The sequence below is a fragment of the Perca fluviatilis genome, chromosome 4, assembly GCF_010015445.1.
Source record: "Perca fluviatilis chromosome 4, GENO_Pfluv_1.0, whole genome shotgun sequence".
Taxonomy (NCBI): domain Eukaryota; kingdom Metazoa; phylum Chordata; class Actinopteri; order Perciformes; family Percidae; genus Perca; species Perca fluviatilis.
In genome coordinates, this window is record NC_053115.1 from 7,430,200 (window position 1) to 7,449,060 (window position 18,861).

Here is an 18,861-nt window from a genome sequence, read left to right on the forward strand (position 1 = left end):
TAAAGGAAATATAGGATGGGCTTGGAGCCTGTGTAAACTGTGAAAGAGACGCCACACGGCTCGCTAAAATGCCTCTCATTGTGTGAGAGCAGCTCTGTCTAAACAGCAATTGTGTTCAGAGGGCAAGCACTGCCACCTGCAACCCTGCTGGTTGTCTTTAACAGACCCCCAACAGGACTGACAGTAAATTAGGTGAAGCTATGTCTACCCTGACAGTAACACGTTGTAGGTCACTAACTGAAGGTCTTTCCAAGCATCTAGACAGGTTTCTCTTCCAAGTCTATTTAAAGTCAAGCAGAGCAACTGAAGTCATAGACCCGCAGTTTGGAAACGGGGATTTCAATGAAAACATATCTTTTACGCTTAGTGCAAATCCACTGGTATGAAAGTGTCAGTGATGCAATGGTTAATGGATAAACTCACCAGAATCGTCTAATTATTTCAAATCATCATACAGACAACATTCAGACTACAAATAGAAATTGTTTAGTTTTCATAAATACATTAAAAAACTAAATCTGGTTCTTTCACGAGTTAACTATATCTTATCAGAAAGACCTGCGTCAGTCTAAAAAGTTGCCAAACTGTATTCTACAAATAATATGTTTGATAAATAGAGTGTAGCTGTGTTTACTCTTCACTACATTCCTGTCTGTTATCACACATCACATAACAAATATATCTCTCCTTGCATGGATTGCTCATCATAGTGCGTGAAAGGAAGCCTTGGAGCTCCTGAGTGATGTGTTTGAGTGTGTGTGCAGCCTTGTTAACCCTTTACTTCTACTTTATTGGACAGGAGGGGCTGCAGCGGGGCTCTCACTGGGATCCTGGAGTGCGTCAGATTGTCTGCGGGCCTGTGTTTGGATAAGGCAGCATGCCCATTGTTTCTGATGCCCCAGCTGGGCCGTGGTATGCCTCCATGCTCCTGAAATAGAAAGACAGCTGAGGGCTGCAATGCATACTGAGGGCCGGGCTGGCCGAGCAGGCCGGGCCCTATGACCCAGACCACAACTTAGTACAATGAGACCCGGGGTATTGTCTGGAGCCAGAGGCTAATAGTTGAGGTATCAACCCCCTCTTCAAACGGCTCGCTAAAAGACTGATTAACTCTGCTGTGTGTTATTAGTGCATGTGTAAGGGTGGATGTCAGGGGGGTGGAGTGGGTGTGGAAGAGTAATTGGGGCTTTAGAGTGCGTTTGTGCCACGCGTCAGCCCGTCTCCACTCTGATGAACCGATGGCTAAGACCTTAGCCCACACAGTTGCTGCAAGGTATTGTGGGCAGGCACAAGGCGATTACAGAAATATCCACCCTCGATGAATGCTTTGATCCAAAATGAAACACTGCTCCACCGCCCATGTTTAGGTTACTGCTATAGAGCAAAATAGGGATCTTAATATTTGCTCTCTCAAGCCAGCAAACAAGCAAACTCCCTTTTTACAGAAAAGGAGAAAAGAAAAATGATTCATAAAAGAGATGAACAAGACAATATATGAAAACAAAAAAGAGAATAAAAAAGATAGATAGATAGATAGATAGATAGATAGAAATTTTACAATAATAATAATTTCTTGCAAGAAATAGTCTCAAATTGCTTTAACTTTTAGAGTAAACAACTGACAAGTCAAAATAGGCAGTATAGGCAATATAATGATCATTACATTGTCTTATTTACAGTATTTTTTCAAAGAAAATAACAATATAACAATAGGATTTGAATTTTTTAAACTGTTTGTTCATTTTAGTGAAGTAACATTTTGTATAGGTTCTGATGAACAGTCCCACCTGTGCAGAAATTGAACATGGTGAGAGAGGTGACTGTGTCATAAAACACTGCTGAGAATGACTGCAGTCATAATTCCCAATCTCTCTGCCTAAGCCTGCTGGCATTCGGTGCATGATGATCTAAAACAACTGTGACAGAACCCCAGATCAAGTCTTGATGCCCAAAATGTCGGCTCCTCACTTGCACATCACCAAACTGTGGGCCGACTGGTCCACCAGGGTGAACAGAGGCCTACTGTACGTCAGTATGGTCATTTTATATGGGGAGGTAATTTAAAGCTGCACAAATGTCTAATAATCAAAACATGAGCATTAATGGGCCTGGCCACATTAGACTCTAAATGATTTTGAGGAACACTGGGGATGTAAGGAGAGCTGTGGCTCTGAGAAGTCAGCTGTTGCAGTGTGCTGCAGTATAGCAGTGCAAGGAGATGTGCTGGGGGACTACGCTAACGCTGCATGCACTCCACTATGTGTGTGTGTGTGTGTGTGTGTGTGTGTTTACGTGCTGGAGAATGTGGACTTATTTAAAGCCAGCAGCTCTGGGGACTTTGGGATTCATCTCCTCCTCATGTGTTATCAGCATGCCAGTTTTTCAAATGGTGCAGCAAGTGACATAGTACATAAACCAGCCTCTGCCTCTCTGAAGAGCCCCTTGTCCCAGAATAGCTCAGGCCCGCTCTATCTAACTGATGCCCAAGAAAGTTTGAGCCATCACGGAAACACCTCTCAGTCTGCCACGGCAACAGATAACGGCATCAACAAAGATGGCCGCCTCTCAGGTCAAGACATCCATTATTAGGAGTTTGTTTTCTTGTTTCTCTCCATGTTTCTCTGTGTGTGTGTGTGTGTGTGTGTGTGTGTGTGTGTGTGTGTGTGTGTGTGTGTGTGTGTGTGTGTGTGTGTGTGTGTGTGTGTGTGTGTGTATGTGTGTGTGTGTGTGTGTGCGCAAACCCTTTCTGTCATATTAAAAGTAGGCCTATCATCTCTCAGGGTTTGTGAAAGTTACTTAATTGGCACCAGACGACTGTTTTCGGCTTATCTACGTGGCTTTTGCAGAATCTCACGCAGTCAACAGTTAACAGTCAATCTCCCTATCAGGAATGCTGGACTCTGGCTTTGTCTATTCTGAGAAACTGTGGTCCCCTTTCCCTCCCCCCCGTGCTGCACTGTCACCCTGCTCTCATACCAGGCACCAACTTCTCCCCTTGCTCTGAAGGTCAGATCTGGTGGAGCCAGAGTGTGAGAGGCGCAGTGCTAATGCCAGAATTACTGAATACACAAAATTACAGCAGCTACGTGTGGCCATATGACACCCTGTGCTACCAGTGGATAGTTACCGAGATACTTCTCATTTTCATCAGAGGCCCAAGGTGCTAAAGCTCTACATATTGCCGGCTACAGCTTCGTAGAAACAATCTGAAAAACTACAATTCAATTTACAATCTTTCATCACATATCTTGAATGAATCGTGTTTATTGATTTGAAATTTATGTGAGGCACTTTATTATGCGGTCGGCCAGCCGCCACGTTTCTCTCTATTAATATAATGTTGTGTATTTATAGTAACATGTTTAATGCCACACAGCTCCGGAAATAATCTCTTCTAAGGTTGCATCCTATGTGGCCTCACACAATAGCAAACATCCCTGTTGGCACTTAACAGCACAAAAGCTGCAGGGCTATTACTTAGAGGCCAAGCATCAAGCATTTAAGCATCACAGTCACCTAATGTGGGATGAGTTCATTTGTGTTTATCAGGAGGTCGAGGGTGAGTAAAAACAATAACTAAATTCTAGATATGTATTTAACTGTACTGACTGTAATTTTTATGTTATTTTAATATTCTATACATGTAGTTTTTCCTGAGAATATTCTGTTTAATTAACAGTTTTTGTTTGAAGGTGTGGACACAAATCACTGTCCTGGTAGGCAATGATGCACTGCCCTTTCAAAATCTACAGAGTGAAAGAATTCTCTCCTACCGGGATGCTCCAAATGCAACTCTCTTCCACTCCCTCGCAGTGTGTACAGTGCATAAAATAACTGGGGTACAAAAATAGCCGGCTTGGGTTTAGCGCAATGACAAAAACGTAGCTTTCCTTTTGTGTCAATTGAGACAGGCGCTCAGCACCAATAGGCGTCGGAGGAGGTGGCATATGCTAATGAGGGACAAATGTCCACTGGCCGTGACCTTGAGAAACACAGTATAAAGGAGGGCACATCTCACCAAGTTGTTATTTCGTTGTGGTCGTCCTGAGGTCAGTGGACAACGTTTTGCCTTTGTTTGGTAGGTTGGTCACTACGCATTTTACGCGCGGGTTGGCTGCCCTTAAAAGCGTCCTGTAGAGTAATAATTTCAGTTACAGTAGTATAGTGATACTGTTTACCTTTGCTGGCACGTGTCAGTTTACGCGTTATAAGTTTCTGTTTTTTTGTTCACACTTGCTGATAGTGGATTTGCGCTCTTTACGCACAAGCAGTGTTTAATGGCCACGCAGTGTTTTCATCAATAATGGAAGGCTGAAGTAACAGAAACAGCTTTAACATATAAAGAACTACTGACCCTAATGCAAAGCTTTGTTTTCTTACCAAAGGAATTCCTCTACTCGTCTGTCTCACTGGTGCGTCTGGTTTTTGGGGCAGGTGAAGAGTTGCCAACATGTCGCGCTTTGACTCGAGGGACTTCGGGGAAGCTGCACAGTTTTTACGCAAATCTGACCTGGAGTTGATGGCGTCGCACACCATTGCTTTTGACGGTAGGCCTAATAAGGAGAGACCAAAGAAACGAAACCTTACAGGAAAAATAACATTAAAACCAAATAATTTAGTTTTTTTTCAATATTAAATTCATTTCTGTTTTCAAATAAGGCAACAATTCAGCCGATCATGTGCGATTCCGCTTCGTCATTGCAGTTGCAGTGTTTTCAACGTAATAGCTAATTTACAGTCTGAAAATATGGCAAAATATGTTTAAATAATATTACTTCATTAAACAAATGAAATAATACTGTTTTTTCAAAGGAAAATGTTACAATGTATCACTATTTTTTGTAAACTTTTTTACAAAGTGCTATATAAATAAAGTTTTACACACTTATTTTTGACACAGAGTAATTTGTGTAATACTTTTATTTTTTGATGAGATGGTGTATTTCTTTAATACGTTTTTTTGTATTTTTTGTAATTGTCTCTGGCAACATTTGTATTATGGATAGTTTTGCTGCTTCCCAACATCTTTCCACTTAGTGCACACCCTCTGCTGTACTGTTAGGTAAGAAGCGAGCCTGGGTCCCTGATGAAAAAGAAGCGTACATTGAGGTTGAGATCAAGGAGCTCAGCGGTGACAAAGTCATTGTTGAAACCAAAGATGGGAGGGTAGGTGATCACCCTCTAAATGCAATAATGAATGAAAACGCGTTATGCACAGTACAATCCCATGTTCCCTTCCTCATGTCTGCCTGCTTCCATCCCTTTAGACTCTGACAGTGAAGGACTGTGACATCCAGCAGATGAATCCTCCTAAGTATGACATGATTGAAGACATGGCCATGCTGACACACCTCAACGAGGCTTCTGTGCTGTTCAACCTGCGCAGACGCTACTCTGCCTGGATGATCTATGTAAGTATCCCATTCTGGTTCTTCCCCTCTCCCATCTTTCTATGATCCCTTAAGAGGCATTATTATCCAGATTAAATTACAGAGTTCAACTGTAAATTTGAGCAACATCAACCTGTCAGTGGCCCGAACTGGATGTTTTTGCTTTAGGTGATAAGGTATAAGGTGGTAATGTTGTGTCATGTCCTGTTTCCTCAGACCTACTCTGGGCTCTTCTGTGTGACGGTGAATCCATACAAGTGGCTGCCCGTCTACACAGCCCCTGTGGTCGCTGCCTACAAAGGCAAACGCCGCTCTGAGGTGCCGCCGCACATCTACTCCATCGCAGACAATGCATATAACGACATGCTGCGCAGTGAGTGTACACTAAGACATAATAACAACATACAGTACACACAAAAGAAAAATGTGATCACAGAAAAACATACAGTACACACAAGCTCATACACACCGATACATATACCACCAAATATAAACGCACGCACATACCTGCAGTCATATGTACGTAACAAGCCTTGTGTTATTTTCTCTTCCTCAGATCGGGAGAACCAGTCCATGCTCATCACGTAAGTGTCAAATGCTTCAAATTAATATATTTCTTTGTCTTGTCACAAATTAGAGAAGAAACAGACAGCTTGTAACTAAGCAGCCATATTACATGTAGACTGTCCACACACTGCCGCTTTAATATTTTGATATTTTTTCCTCCAAAGTTTTTGGCTTTTTCTGAAATCTATTCTTCACTTTTTTCTTTTTATTTCTGTTTTGTAACATACAGTGTAATTATTTTTGATTTACACTACCTTTACTAATTTTGTGACCAGTTCTTACCTGTTGTATGTACACTTTGTTATTTTTTTACACTCCTATAGCGGAGAATCCGGTGCTGGCAAAACTGTCAACACGAAACGTGTCATTCAGTATTTTGCCATTGTGGCAGCTCTTGGGGAAACAACTGCCAAAAAAGGAGTAAGGCTGATCTGGAAACATTTTTGCTTCCCAGCTTTTTTTGCTGTATTTTATTTTTATTTTCTTCATTTTTTTTTTTTTTTTTTTGGTCCCAGGAATCCTTCCGTGTATCCCCTTTAAACCGTGTCTATACATTTTCCTCACTGTCAAAATGGTGAATGTGAGAACTGATTACATTCATGTCTGAGTCTTTACCCTCATGTGTTGTGTAGCCCTTTCCAGACACTTCACTCTTTCTTATTGATTTTTAACTATTTTTCTTTTTCCCTTTCCATGTCATTTCCCTTTTTTTGGCTCAAAATTTTCCATTTTCTTTCCCTTTGCTTTGAGTTTTGGTTTTGACTTTTCCGTGTTCATTTTTCCTACCTTTTTCTCCCCTGCGTTCACCACACTTCATCATATAAAACAAGGCGGCCATTGGGTTTTTCCACAGCTTTAACAACCACTATCTAATTTTCCAGTTGGTTATGATGTTTCCCTTTGCTTTTGAAACAAAGCATTATTCAGTCAGGCTTTAAATAATATGACACTCACAGGCTTCTTACCTTATTATTTTACAGCAAGGTCTCGCCACTAAAACGGAGGTGAGTTCAAACTGCAGGAAAAAACAATGCCGTTACAATATGTTTAACAGCGATGTAAAATAAACTTTAAATTGTATATATATAATAAATAAATGTATGTGACTGGGCGTCTTTACATTTTTCTTTTGCTATTATCTCCCAGGGGAATCTGGAGGATCAGATCATTGAGGCAAATCCTGCCATGGAGGCGTTTGGTAATGCCAAAACGCTAAGAAATGACAACTCGTCCCGTTTTGTGAGTACCTGTAAAATCCCCTGTATATAGGATACAGTATATACATTGAAATGCGTTGGATAATCCTGCTGTTTGTTGGTCAGTTTCTGGAGCATTTAAAATAAAACTTTCCCACAGGGCAAGTTCATCAGGATCCACTTTGGACATACTGGCAAACTAGCCTCTGCTGATATTGATATATGTGAGTTAACGGTCAAACATTGTATTCATCATCATCATGTATTTCTCTTCTTGTTCCATGTCTGATATTAACATGTTACTCTTCTTTTTCACCTTTAGATCTTTTGGAAAAATCCAGAGTGATATTTCAGCAGCCCGGTGAGAGGAGCTACCACATCTACTACCAGATCATGTCGCAGAAGAAACCAGAACTGTTAGGTTAGTCATTTTGGCTGCTTTGTATATTCCATTACGTGCTTCTGCAGGACTGCAATGTGAACCTGTAAACTCTTTGTTCCAGACATGCTGCTGGTGTCCTCCAACCCATACGACTTCCACTTCTGCTCCCAGGGTGTGACCACCGTGGAGAACATGGATGACGGACAGGAGCTGATGTCCACTGATGTAAGAGCTTTTATTTTGTCCACATGGAGAGAAATCCATTGAGTACATTTGTTGTGAGATTACTTTTCTTGGCTTCTTTACAGCATGCTATGGACATCCTCGGCTTCCTGTCCGACGAGAAGTATGGCTGCTATAAAATAGTCGGAGCCATCATGCACTTTGGCAACATGAAATTCAAGCAAAAGCAGCGTGAGGAGCAGGCGGAGGCTGACGGCACTGAAAGTAAGAGCCAACAACAAGACATCTGGCACAAGAACAACAATTTGATTTAAAAGCAAGTTTGTGATTTTTGTTCTTTTTGGTTTTCAGGTGCAGACAAGGCCTCATACCTAATGGGCGTCAGTTCAGCTGATCTCATCAAGGGCCTCCTGCACCCAAGGGTGAAGGTGGGGAATGAGTATGTAGTGAAGGGACAGAATGTGGAACAGGTGAGGCGATGCAATGTCTGCTGTCTTTGTTTGGTTTCGTTATTTTATTAATCTGACAGACACTGAATGAGGTCATTTTTCTGTAATATAAAGTGAAAAAATGAGGCACAATATATCAAACATATAAAAGCAGAACTGCGGTACGAAATGTACTTTACAGGGTAGAAAAGATTCAGTGTGTCTTCACTTCATTCTGCTGGACGACTAGTATGCTGATGAGGGACGGCTTCTTAATCCTCAATCGATCAATGCGCTCGCCACTTTAGAATGTGGTATCTAAGCAACAGAGGCTATTCATGTGAATGACAGCTGTATGCGTGTGTGCTGATGCCGTAGGTTAACTACGCTGTTGGTGCTCTGGCCAAAGCCACGTATGACCGCATGTTCAAATGGCTCGTGGGACGGATCAACCGCACCCTGTACACCTCCCTGCCTCGCCAGTACTTCATAGGGGTCCTGGACATCGCTGGGTTTGAGATCTTTGAAGTAAGTTGATCCATCCTGCAATTATTTTTTTGAGATGAAAATTATATTTATTAAGAATAATTGCCATCAAACTGGTTTTCTGTTTCTAAGGCCATATTTTGGTTTAATATCAACAGGTGCCCTGTTTGTGCCTCATCCTTTCTTACTGTGATGAATAAGCTATACTGCAGGATGACTCTCCATAACATGTATCTCACGCTGTCCACTTCCAATGCTTCCTGTGAAACACCTTTTCCTCTTTTGTTGCAGCTCAACAGCTTTGAGCAGCTGTGCATTAACTTCACAAATGAGAAACTGCAACAGTTTTTCAACCACCACATGTTCATCCTGGAGCAGGAGGAGTACAAGCGGGAGGGCATCGAATGGACCTTCATTGACTTCGGGCTGGACCTTCAAGCTTGCATTGATCTCATTGAAAAAGTAAAGAAAGCGTTTTATCCGTAATAGATGAGGTTGGATCATAAATGAGTTTCACAGAGACGTATGTAACACTCTGCTCTTTCTCCAGCCGCTGGGTATCATGTCTATCCTTGAAGAGGAGTGCATGTTCCCTAAGGCCTCAGACAGCAGCTTTAAAGCCAAGATGTATGATAATCACATTGGCAAATCGCCTAATTTCCAAAAGCCACGGCCGGACAAGAAGCGCAAGTACGAGGCCCATTTTGAGCTGGTGCACTATGCCGGAGTGGTAAGTTTGTTCTTGCTAAAGCCCTGAGACAGTCTTACAACATTAATTCTTATATACAGAATTCAATAATATGGATGTCCCTGCTGTTTTTACAGGTACCATATACCATTATTGGCTGGCTAGACAAAAATAAAGACCCACTGAATGAGACGGTGGTGGTGTGTTTCCGGAAGTCCTCCAACAAACTGCTAGCTTCTCTGTACGAGAATTATGTCGCCTCAGACTCAGGTACAGTAAACAGGATGCTGACAGAAGACTATAGCATAGAGAGGACAGCTTAAGGAGTTCAAATTAATCACTCTGCTTATTACCTCGCAGTGTCTGACCACAAGACTGGTGGCAAAGAAAAGAGAAAGAAGGCAGCCTCGTTCCAGACCGTGTCTCAGCTTCACAAGGTGAGACTGACACCACAGTTTAAAATGGTCCATTACTGATGCAGGTGAATGCAGACAGAGGTGATTCCAAATCACTTACCTTTTTTTGTGTGGCACGAGAAATGGTGGGCATCATTGGACAGCTGGGACGGAGGCAGTTAAGACTTGCAGTGATGTTTAGGGCAATGATCACATGAACATCACTTTAAGTCTGTGCTGGCTCTTCTCTCCTTAACATCAAGAATTTCACGTGTGAGGAACACAAAGTCCTGCAGATAAAAAAATATTTTACATGAAGATAATGTTTTTTTGCAATGAGTGATGTTTAAATTGTAGATTGAAGGTATTATCATTTAACGTGATTTGCGGTGTTTCTCCTTTCCTACAGGAAAACCTGAATAAGCTGATGACCAACCTCCGCAGCACCCAGCCTCACTTTGTTCGCTGCATCATCCCTAATGAGACCAAGACTCCAGGTAACACATAGCACAGTCATCGCATATAATCAGTAACTAAACAAACCGGACTAGGCTCATGTTTGAAACTTGTTCTGCACAGGGATCATGGAAGCATTCATAGTGCTGCACCAGCTGCGCTGCAACGGTGTGCTGGAAGGCATCAGGATCTGCAGAAAAGGCTTTCCCAACCGCATCCTCTATGCTGAATTTAAACAGCGGTACAGCTTTCAGATCACTTTTGGATATCATGGCATGGTAATGAGTCACGGTGATAATCTGTCTGACAACACTCTTTTCTTCATCCATTCAGCTACCGCATCCTGCACCCCAGTGCCATCCCAGATGATAAGTTTATGGACAGCAGGAAAGCTGCGGAGAAGCTGCTGGCCTCCCTGGATATCGACCACAACCAGTATAGATTTGGACACACAAAGGTAGGAAGTAGCAGCTTGTGTAAAGCAGAGCTGTTAGTGGCAAAATAATCTGCAAAAAAAAAGCTAAATACATTTTTTAAATAATTTTTATTGAATTATTTAAAAATTGGATGGTGTGATGGTATTTTTTAAAATGAGCATGTGATAATAAACCTAATCTCCCACCACTTTGGCTTCATGTAGGTGTTCTTCAAGGCAGGCCTGCTGGGTCACCTCGAAGAAATGAGAGATGAGCGTCTGGCCAAAGTCCTGACGTTGCTGCAGGCAGCCGCTCGTGGCAAAATCATGAGGAATGAGCTGAATAAGTTCATGAAAATGAAGTAAGAAGACCAAAGACTTTTGTCACTTCTTTTTTTTATGAACCTGAATGAATATAAAATGCATTCATAGGCAGAGGAAAGCATTCGAGCTTAATATCTCACGGGAAGGTGAAGACATGAGTGCAAAAAAACACTCCCTCAACAGTTGCTTTTCTGAACAGGTTCAATAGCAACATAATCAGCCGCGAGCCTTTCAGCTTGTGATATACTATACCTTAGTGTTCACTCCCCTGCTCTAGTATGTGTGGCATGCAAGGGCAGTGTTATCGGCGTGTGTGAGGCGTGTGCTTGCCCTTGTATAGTTACCAGGCATGTGTGTGGCCCTACTGTTAATAAGGGGCCCCATCCCTCTCTCTCTCTCTCCCTCTCACACACACACACACACACACACACACACACACACACACACACACACACACACACACACCCATGTCGTGGGTCTCTGGCCATTCTCTCCATCCACTCTCTCTAAATTAAACAATGCTGACGGTGTCCTCAGAGCCAGGTGGCGACATGTGTCAAGTGGCAGCTGCTCAGGCCCTCCCTAAAAATACAACCCCCGGCCCCCTCCCTGGATGCCCGATGGCCCCTGGCCCCTTTTGTCCGCGGCGCCTGTACTTCTAAGTGAGTGCATTGATGGGATATGTGGCGGGTGACGGAGGATTAAAGTCGCCTGTTGGACAGAGGGCTTAAGTTTCTAAATAAACACAGACGCTCACCTTTGAGAGGCACCCAGCATGGAGTCATGTCAAAAATGCAATCGGTTCCCCCACCCTCACCTCCCACCCCGGCGTGTGCACACTCACTCAAACTCACCCTCTAAACACTTAAAGAGAGTCCTTGACCAGTCGGCTCTGGGTCCATATTTAGGGCTGCGAGACGCCATTCTAATGAGACTAAATCAATCTGGTAACCCTGTTTGGTCACAGTCATGAAACATCAAAAGCAGCATTAGGTGTATGATTTCATTTTGCATCCCTCCGTGTATGATTAGATACAAGACAGTGAATAGCAGCAGGATTAGTGCCAAAATAAGTAACTAAATAAATAAACGGGGAACTCCAGGATAAATCTTTTTGACCTTCTTCTCTTAACTTGATGTGAACTTCACTTCTACTGGTTTTAACAGTGGTTCCCCACACAGCTTTCTCAACTGAACTAAAGTATTTTATCAATATCACCACCAGTCATGTTCCGAATTTGTATTTAGTTATTTTAACATTATTATAAAAGTGGATATTGTTACGATATAATAACATTTTCATACAATTGAACTGTCAATATTTAGTTTGGCTTAATGTTTAACCATTTCCCCAAACTTTTAGCTACTAGGATTAAGTTTAACTCTTAGCTAACTATTTCAATCACTCATTAAGTACTTCATTAACTACTTCAACCACTGTTTAGTTTATACGTTACTTTTTTCTAACTATTTCTATTGTTTATTTCTTTTAGCTATTTTCAACCATTAATCCAATTCTTTTAGTCAACCGTTTAGACCTTTCTGCTTTTAGACCTTTTTTTAATAGCTTGAGCTACTCCACAAAATTTCCACGTACCCCCAGGCAGTATACCTGATTGGGAATCATCGGTCTCTGTGCCATTTTAGATTCGTTTTTAAAAAAAAGAAACATTTCAGTGGTAGAAGAAAACTCACTTTTCCAATCCCTCCTTTTTATTTCATCTTGTTTTTAGGGAGGCTCTGATGATCATCCAGTGGAACATCCGAGCCTTCAACGCTGTCAAGCACTGGCCCTGGATGAAGCTGTTCTTCAAAATCAAGCCTCTACTGAAAAGCGCTGCCACTGAGAAAGAGCTGGCCTCTCTGAAGGAGGAGATGGCCAAGCTGAAGGAGGCTCTGGAGAAATCTGAGGTCAAGCGCAAAGAGCTGGAGGAGAGGCAGGTCAGCCTGGTCCAGGAGAAGAATGATCTCTCTCTACAGCTGCAGGCAGTAAGTGGCATTCCTCATGTATTCACACATTTAGCTTTTGGAAAGACAGATAGTTCAGTGGGAATGCACTGAACACATACTCTTTCTCCCCTGTAGGAGCAAGACAATCTTGCAGATGCCGAGGACCGCTGTGAGCTGCTCATCAAAACTAAGATCCAGCTGGAGGCCAAAGTGAAAGAAATCATGGAGAGGCTGGAGGATGAGGAGGAGATGAGCTCTACTTTGCTCGCCAAGAAGCGCAAGCTGGAGGACGAGTGTGCTGAGCTGAAGAGAGACATTGACGATCTGGAGATCACTCTGGCTAAAGTGGAAAAGGAGAAACATGCCACTGAGAACAAGGTAAGGGAATTTGAAATGGAGTGAGTTGCCTCCAGAGGGAGTTAAGAGGCCACAGAAAGATCCACAGCACATTTAGTGGATTGAATATCTACGGGGAAATAAAAAATAAACATGTTTTTGATTTCTCATTTCATGAGTGATGAAAACATTTCCTTCTTCCGGCTCACAGGTGAAGAACCTGATTGAGGAAATGTCAGTTCTTGATGAAACCATAATGAAGTTGACCAAAGAAAAGAAGGCTCTTCAGGAGGCTCACCAGCAGACTCTGGATGACCTGCAGGCAGAGGAAGACAAAGTCAACACTTTGACCAAAGCCAAGGCAAAGCTGGAGCAACAAGTTGATGATGTGAGTGTATTTATCGCCTAATTACAAGCACAGGTGGTGGTCATCATCATATAGGCTACATAAAATGTAAAAAATGTCAAACTTCCTATTGTGAACCAGCTGGAGGGTTCACTGGAGCAAGAGAAGAAGCTGCGTATGGACCTGGAACGGGTCAAACGTAAGCTGGAGGGAGATCTGAAACTCTCCTTGGAGTCGGTTATGGACTTGGAGAACGACAAGCAGCAACTTCAAGAGAATCTGAAAAAGTGAGTTTTCATATAAGTACAGAAAAATATGATCTGGCTATTGGGAAATAATGATAATGATAATAATTGCCAAATATTTTCTACCAGGAAAGACTTTGAAATGAATGGGATGAGCACAAGGATTGAAGATGAGCAAGCCTTGGCCAATCAGCTCCAGAAGAAGATAAAGGAGCTACAGGTGGAAACTGGTCTCAACTTCTAATAAAGCAGTTATGACATAATTTTGACAACATAACTGACCGCTGCTTTTCTCCAGGCTCGTACAGAGGAGTTGGAGGAGGAGCTGGAGGCTGACCGGGCTTGCAGGGCCAAAGTGGAGAAGCAGCGTGGCGATGTGGCTCATGAGCTCGAAGAGCTGAGCGAGCGCCTGGAGGAGGCTGGTGGGGCCACCTCAGCCCAGATCGAGTTCAACAAGAAGAGAGAGGCAGATTTTCTGAAGCTGCGGCGAGACCTGGAGGAAGCCATGATGCACCATGAGGCCACAACGGCGACCTTGCGGAAGAAGCATGCTGACAGCGTCGCGGAGTTGAGCGAGCAGATCGACAGCCTGCAGCGAGTCAAGCATAAGCTGGAGAAGGAGAGGAGTGAGGCCAAGATGGAAGCCGATGATTTGGCCTGTACTGTGGAGCAGCTCTCCAAGGGCAAGGTAGACAGACAAAAGAGGATAAACACACAGGATTAAAGTACTAGATCAATCCCTTATAAAAACTAACATGTCCATCTTTTGTCTACAGACCACTTCAGAGAAGATGTGTCGCCTGTATGAAGACCAAATGAATGAGGCTAAAGCCAAGGTCGAAGAGCTCCAGAGGCAGCTCAATGACACCAACACCCAAAGGGCCCGTGCTCAGGCTGAGTGTGGTAAGGAGCTTTTATTTTATCACAAATCTCACAAACAGATTTTACAGAACGGTCAGTAACACAGGTACCTTTTTCTCCTCCATGTAGCCGAGGTGAGCAGGAAGCTTGAAGAGCGGGAATCCATGGTCTCCCAGCTGCAGCGTGCCAAGAACTCCTTCAGCCAGAATGTTGAGGAGCTCAAGAAACAGCTGGAGGAGGAGAATAAGGTCAGCTCCAGATCACCGCATCAGTCAGTGGTGGTTATTTACAAAACTGGTAGCTACCTCTGCAGAAATTCAGAGTTCCTCCACTTCAACTAACTGCTCTGTGCCATCATGATTGGTCTCTTAAGGCTAAGAACGCCCTGGCCCATGCGCTGCAGTCATCTCGACACGACTGTGATCTTCTGAGAGAGCAGTACGACGAGGAACAGGAAGCAAAGGCCGAGATGCAGAGAGGTTTGTCCAAGGCCAATGCTGAGGTGGCTCAGTGGAGGACCAAGTATGAAACTGACGCCATCCAGAGGACTGAGGAGCTGGAGGAAGCCAAGTGAGTGAGATTGTTTTTTTAACTCGCGAAATTCGATGGTACAACAATGATCATTTGAAAGCATGAGCGCCAAATGTGTTTGCCTCTCATTAGGAAGAAGCTGGTGACACGTCTGCAGAATGCTGAAGAGACGGTGGAGGCGTCCAATGCCAAGTGCTCCTCCCTGGAGAAGACTAAACATCGGCTCCAGACAGAGATCGAGGACCTGGCCATTGATCTGGAGCGCGCCAATTCTGCAGCTGCTGCTCTGGACAAGAAGCAACGCAACTTTGACAAGGTATTAGCTGATGGCAACTACTACAGAGGATGGCTTTTGCTGTCCTCAATGGAAATCACCCTAAATAGTCAGATGACTAATAGTTAATTTGTGCATCATTATTATTATTATAATAACATGGTGAATTAATATGATTGGATTATGGTACCATGTACAATGCCAACTCATGACTTTTGTTCCAGTGCAAACATGTGTCTTGTTGTGTTCTCCAGGTGCTGGTCGAGTGGAAACAGAAGTATGAAGAGTGCCAGTCAGAGCTGGAGACCTCTCAAAAAGAGTCTCGCGGCCTGAGCACAGAGCTCTTCAAACTGAAGAACTGCTACGAAGAGACCCTGGATCATCTTGAGACCTTCAAGAGGGAGAACAAGAACCTCCAAGGTACCGGTCATTGTTTTTTACAACATGAATACCCAGTTTGAAGGTTGCATAAAACCAATCATTAGTTTACCTAGACTTTATGCAAAATATAAACTATATTTCTATCTTTACTCCCCCAGAGGAGATCACTGACCTGTCCGATCAAATCAGTCAGGGAGTGAAGACCATCCATGAGCTGGAGAAAATGAAGAAGGGTCTGGACATGGAGAAAACTGAGCTTCAAGCTGCCCTGGAGGAAGCTGAAGTAAGCAGTTTGCTGAGTTCTCACTTCTTTCTCCTTTGTGGTCTGGGATCTTTTTTGAGAAGTTACCCACAGAATATCTTCAAGCATTAAGTATCTGTCTGTCTCAGGGCACTCTGGAGCATGAAGAAAGCAAAACTCTCCGCATCCAGCTGGAGCTTAACCAGATCAAGGCTGACATTGACAGGAAACTGGCGGAGAAGGATGAGGAAATTGACAGCCTTCGGTGAGATTCGTTGATTACTCTTTTTGTCCTTCTTTACGGCAGATTTGATTCTATCCCATGGACCAGTCCATACAAACTGGGCCTCCTTAATTTCTCTCTCCATGACGTCTTTCAACTTCTAGCCGTAACCACCAGAGAACACTGGAGTCCATGCAGGCCACCTTAGATGCCGAGGCCAAGTCTCGCAACGAGGCAGTGCGCCTGAAGAAGAAGATGGAGGGCGACCTGAATGAGATGGAGGTGCAGCTGAACCATGCCAACAGGCAGGCCTCAGAGTCCCACAAACTCCTGAGAAACCTGCAGGTTCAGATCAAGGTGAGTCCATCTAGCAGCCGGTTACCTTACCTACCTTACCTAATGTGTCAGATTCATTAGTACATGGAACAAATTCCATCCATCTAAATATTTTGCTTGTACATGATCTGTGACTCCAGGACATTCAGTTGGAGATGGATGAGACTATTCACCAGAACGAGGAGCTGAAGGAGCAGGTGGCGGTGACGGAGCGCCGCAACAACCTGCTGGCTGCTGAGGTAGAGGAGCTAAGGGCTCTGCTGGAGCAGAATGACCGTGCACGCAAGCTAGCTGAGCATGAGCTGCTCGAGGCCACGGAGAGAGTCAACCTGTTGCACTCTCAGGTAGGAAGAAGCATTTAAAACCACCCTGCAGTGCATTTATGAAAGATTATGATTTCACTTCATATAAATATATTGGCTTATCAAAGGATGGTCACTTAATTTCAGTAGATGGACATGAAGGGGATACTTTTGTTTTCCAAGTTAGCTACACAGTCTTTGTGGTTGTTGAAAATAGCAAAACAGCTGTAAAAGTAAATATTTCTGGCCTATTTGTTACTCTGTGGTTCAGTAGCTCTGATTACTTAATCCCAGCTAGTGGTTACCAGTTTTAGAAATAAAAGAAACCAAATTGAAAACAAGATAAACTGACATTTTAATAATCCTGAGATGATTCTTGAAACTGACCCTTTCGCTACAGAACACTGGAATGATCAACCACAAGAAGAAGCTGGAGAATGATCTGTCCATGCTGTCAAATGAAGTAGATGATGCTGTGCAGGAGTGCCGTAATGCAGAGGAGAAGGCCAAAAAGGCCATCACTGATGTAAGTTCTGGAATAAACAAAATATAAAGTGCATGACATAAGACATTTACAGTACAGAATAACTCAACAGGGGTTTACTCAATGCCCATTTAACAATGATGTTCTGAATTCGTGTAGGCAGCTATGATGGCAGAGGAGCTGAAGAAGGAGCAGGACACTAGCGCCCATCTGGAGAGGATGAAGAAGAACATGGAGCAGACCATTAAGGATCTGCAGATGCGTCTGGACGAAGCTGAGCAGATCGCCCTCAAGAGTGGAAAGAAGCAGGTCCAGAAGCTGGAGGCCAGGGTGAGAGATGAGCGCAATTAAAATAATTATGTAGTCACTGTCCTACCTTATAATTGTTGTAATGGGTAGTGAGTTTTGTTTGTAATCTGAGTGGACTGGTCATTTTCTGGTCTTGCCTGTAGGTCAAAGAACTGGAGAATGAAATTGAATCGGAGCAAAAGAAGAGCCAAGAGTACCAGAAGGGAGTACGCAAGTATGAGAGGAGAATCAAAGAGCTCTCCTACCAGGTACACAACAAGCGTGTTTGCACATAGATCATGCTGGGGTGTAAAATATGAATGCATGTTTTTAGGAGCTCCCTGTGTTGTCCGTGCAGGGTGAGGAAGACAAGAAGAACCTGGTCCGCCTGCAGGACCTCATTGACAAACTGCAGACCAAGGTGAAGAGTTACAAGAGACAGGCTGAAGAAGCGGTGAGTCCACTATCAGCAGTTTAGTATTATTTTAGTGTCAGTGATACATTATTATCTTCACATCATTAGCCATGGCTGGGGTAGTTTGAATAGAGAAGAAAATAACTGAAAAGCCTTCAGTTTACCGTACACTAAATAGGATTCTTGGTTTCCTCCTGTCTGCAGGAGGAGCAGGCAAACACCAACCTCTCCAAGTACAGGAAGCTCCAGCATGAGCTCGATGATGCAGAGGAGAGGGCCGATACGGCCGAAACGCAGGTCAACAAGCTCCGGGTCCGCACCCGGGACCAGGGTAGCAAGGTTAGTAAACTAAATACATTTCATATTACGGTATGCTGCTGAATTGTATGACCTTTAGAAGTATTTATTAAAATTAGCCAGCAGGCTTTATAACAAGAGGGTTAATCTGAGAAGAGGCCGAATGTTATCCTCTGTTGAAGATGACCTCACATAGCCCTCTTATAGGATCTCTAGTGTGGTCACGAGTAACTCTGTAACACTGTGTATGTGGTTGCTAATAAACACCCCTGTCTCGTGTATTTCAGCATGCTGACTGACGTGAGGCTGAACGCTGTGGCCAAACATATCACAGCCAGCCAGCTGCAACAGCTGTGCTCGACTGTGACGACACACCCAAATAAAGACTTCAAATATTTACTTATGACTGTTTTTTCTTTTTTTATTTGTCAGTGTAAATAT

The 18,861-nt window shown here is 43.3% G+C and overlaps 1 protein-coding gene across 4 annotated transcripts; it reads left to right on the plus strand.

Annotated features, from left to right (window-relative positions):
• The first annotated feature begins 4,010 nt into the window (after positions 1-4,010).
• Positions 4,011-18,819, plus strand: myh7ba (myosin, heavy chain 7B, cardiac muscle, beta a). Of its 4 annotated transcripts, XM_039799188.1 has the most exons (44): positions 4,011-4,078; positions 4,386-4,547; positions 5,063-5,166; positions 5,268-5,411; positions 5,607-5,763; positions 5,947-5,974; positions 6,281-6,377; positions 6,938-6,961; positions 7,104-7,196; positions 7,314-7,377; positions 7,476-7,574; positions 7,657-7,760; positions 7,844-7,982; positions 8,070-8,188; positions 8,525-8,674; positions 8,924-9,094; positions 9,183-9,362; positions 9,458-9,590; positions 9,681-9,757; positions 10,125-10,212; positions 10,295-10,412; positions 10,505-10,628; positions 10,812-10,948; positions 12,644-12,899; positions 12,996-13,238; positions 13,408-13,584; positions 13,684-13,829; positions 13,917-14,007; positions 14,086-14,475; positions 14,564-14,690; positions 14,778-14,896; positions 15,022-15,218; positions 15,312-15,495; positions 15,708-15,873; positions 15,993-16,117; positions 16,225-16,340; positions 16,463-16,655; positions 16,775-16,978; positions 17,337-17,462; positions 17,580-17,750; positions 17,873-17,977; positions 18,067-18,162; positions 18,328-18,462; positions 18,708-18,819. In XM_039799188.1, the coding sequence occupies exons 2-44, from the start codon at positions 4,451-4,453 to the stop codon at positions 18,717-18,719; spliced, it is 5,826 nt and encodes a 1,941-aa protein (XP_039655122.1). In that variant the 5' UTR covers positions 4,011-4,078; positions 4,386-4,450; the 3' UTR covers positions 18,720-18,819. The 4 variants fall into 4 exon arrangements, with proteins under 4 accessions (XP_039655122.1, XP_039655126.1, XP_039655123.1 ...); XM_039799189.1 differs by lacking the exon at positions 4,011-4,078 and having other exon boundaries at positions 4,419-4,547; positions 5,038-5,166; XM_039799190.1 differs by lacking the exons at positions 4,011-4,078; positions 4,386-4,547; positions 5,063-5,166; positions 5,268-5,411; positions 6,281-6,377 and having other exon boundaries at positions 5,675-5,763.
• Positions 18,820-18,861: the final 42 nt, after the last annotated feature.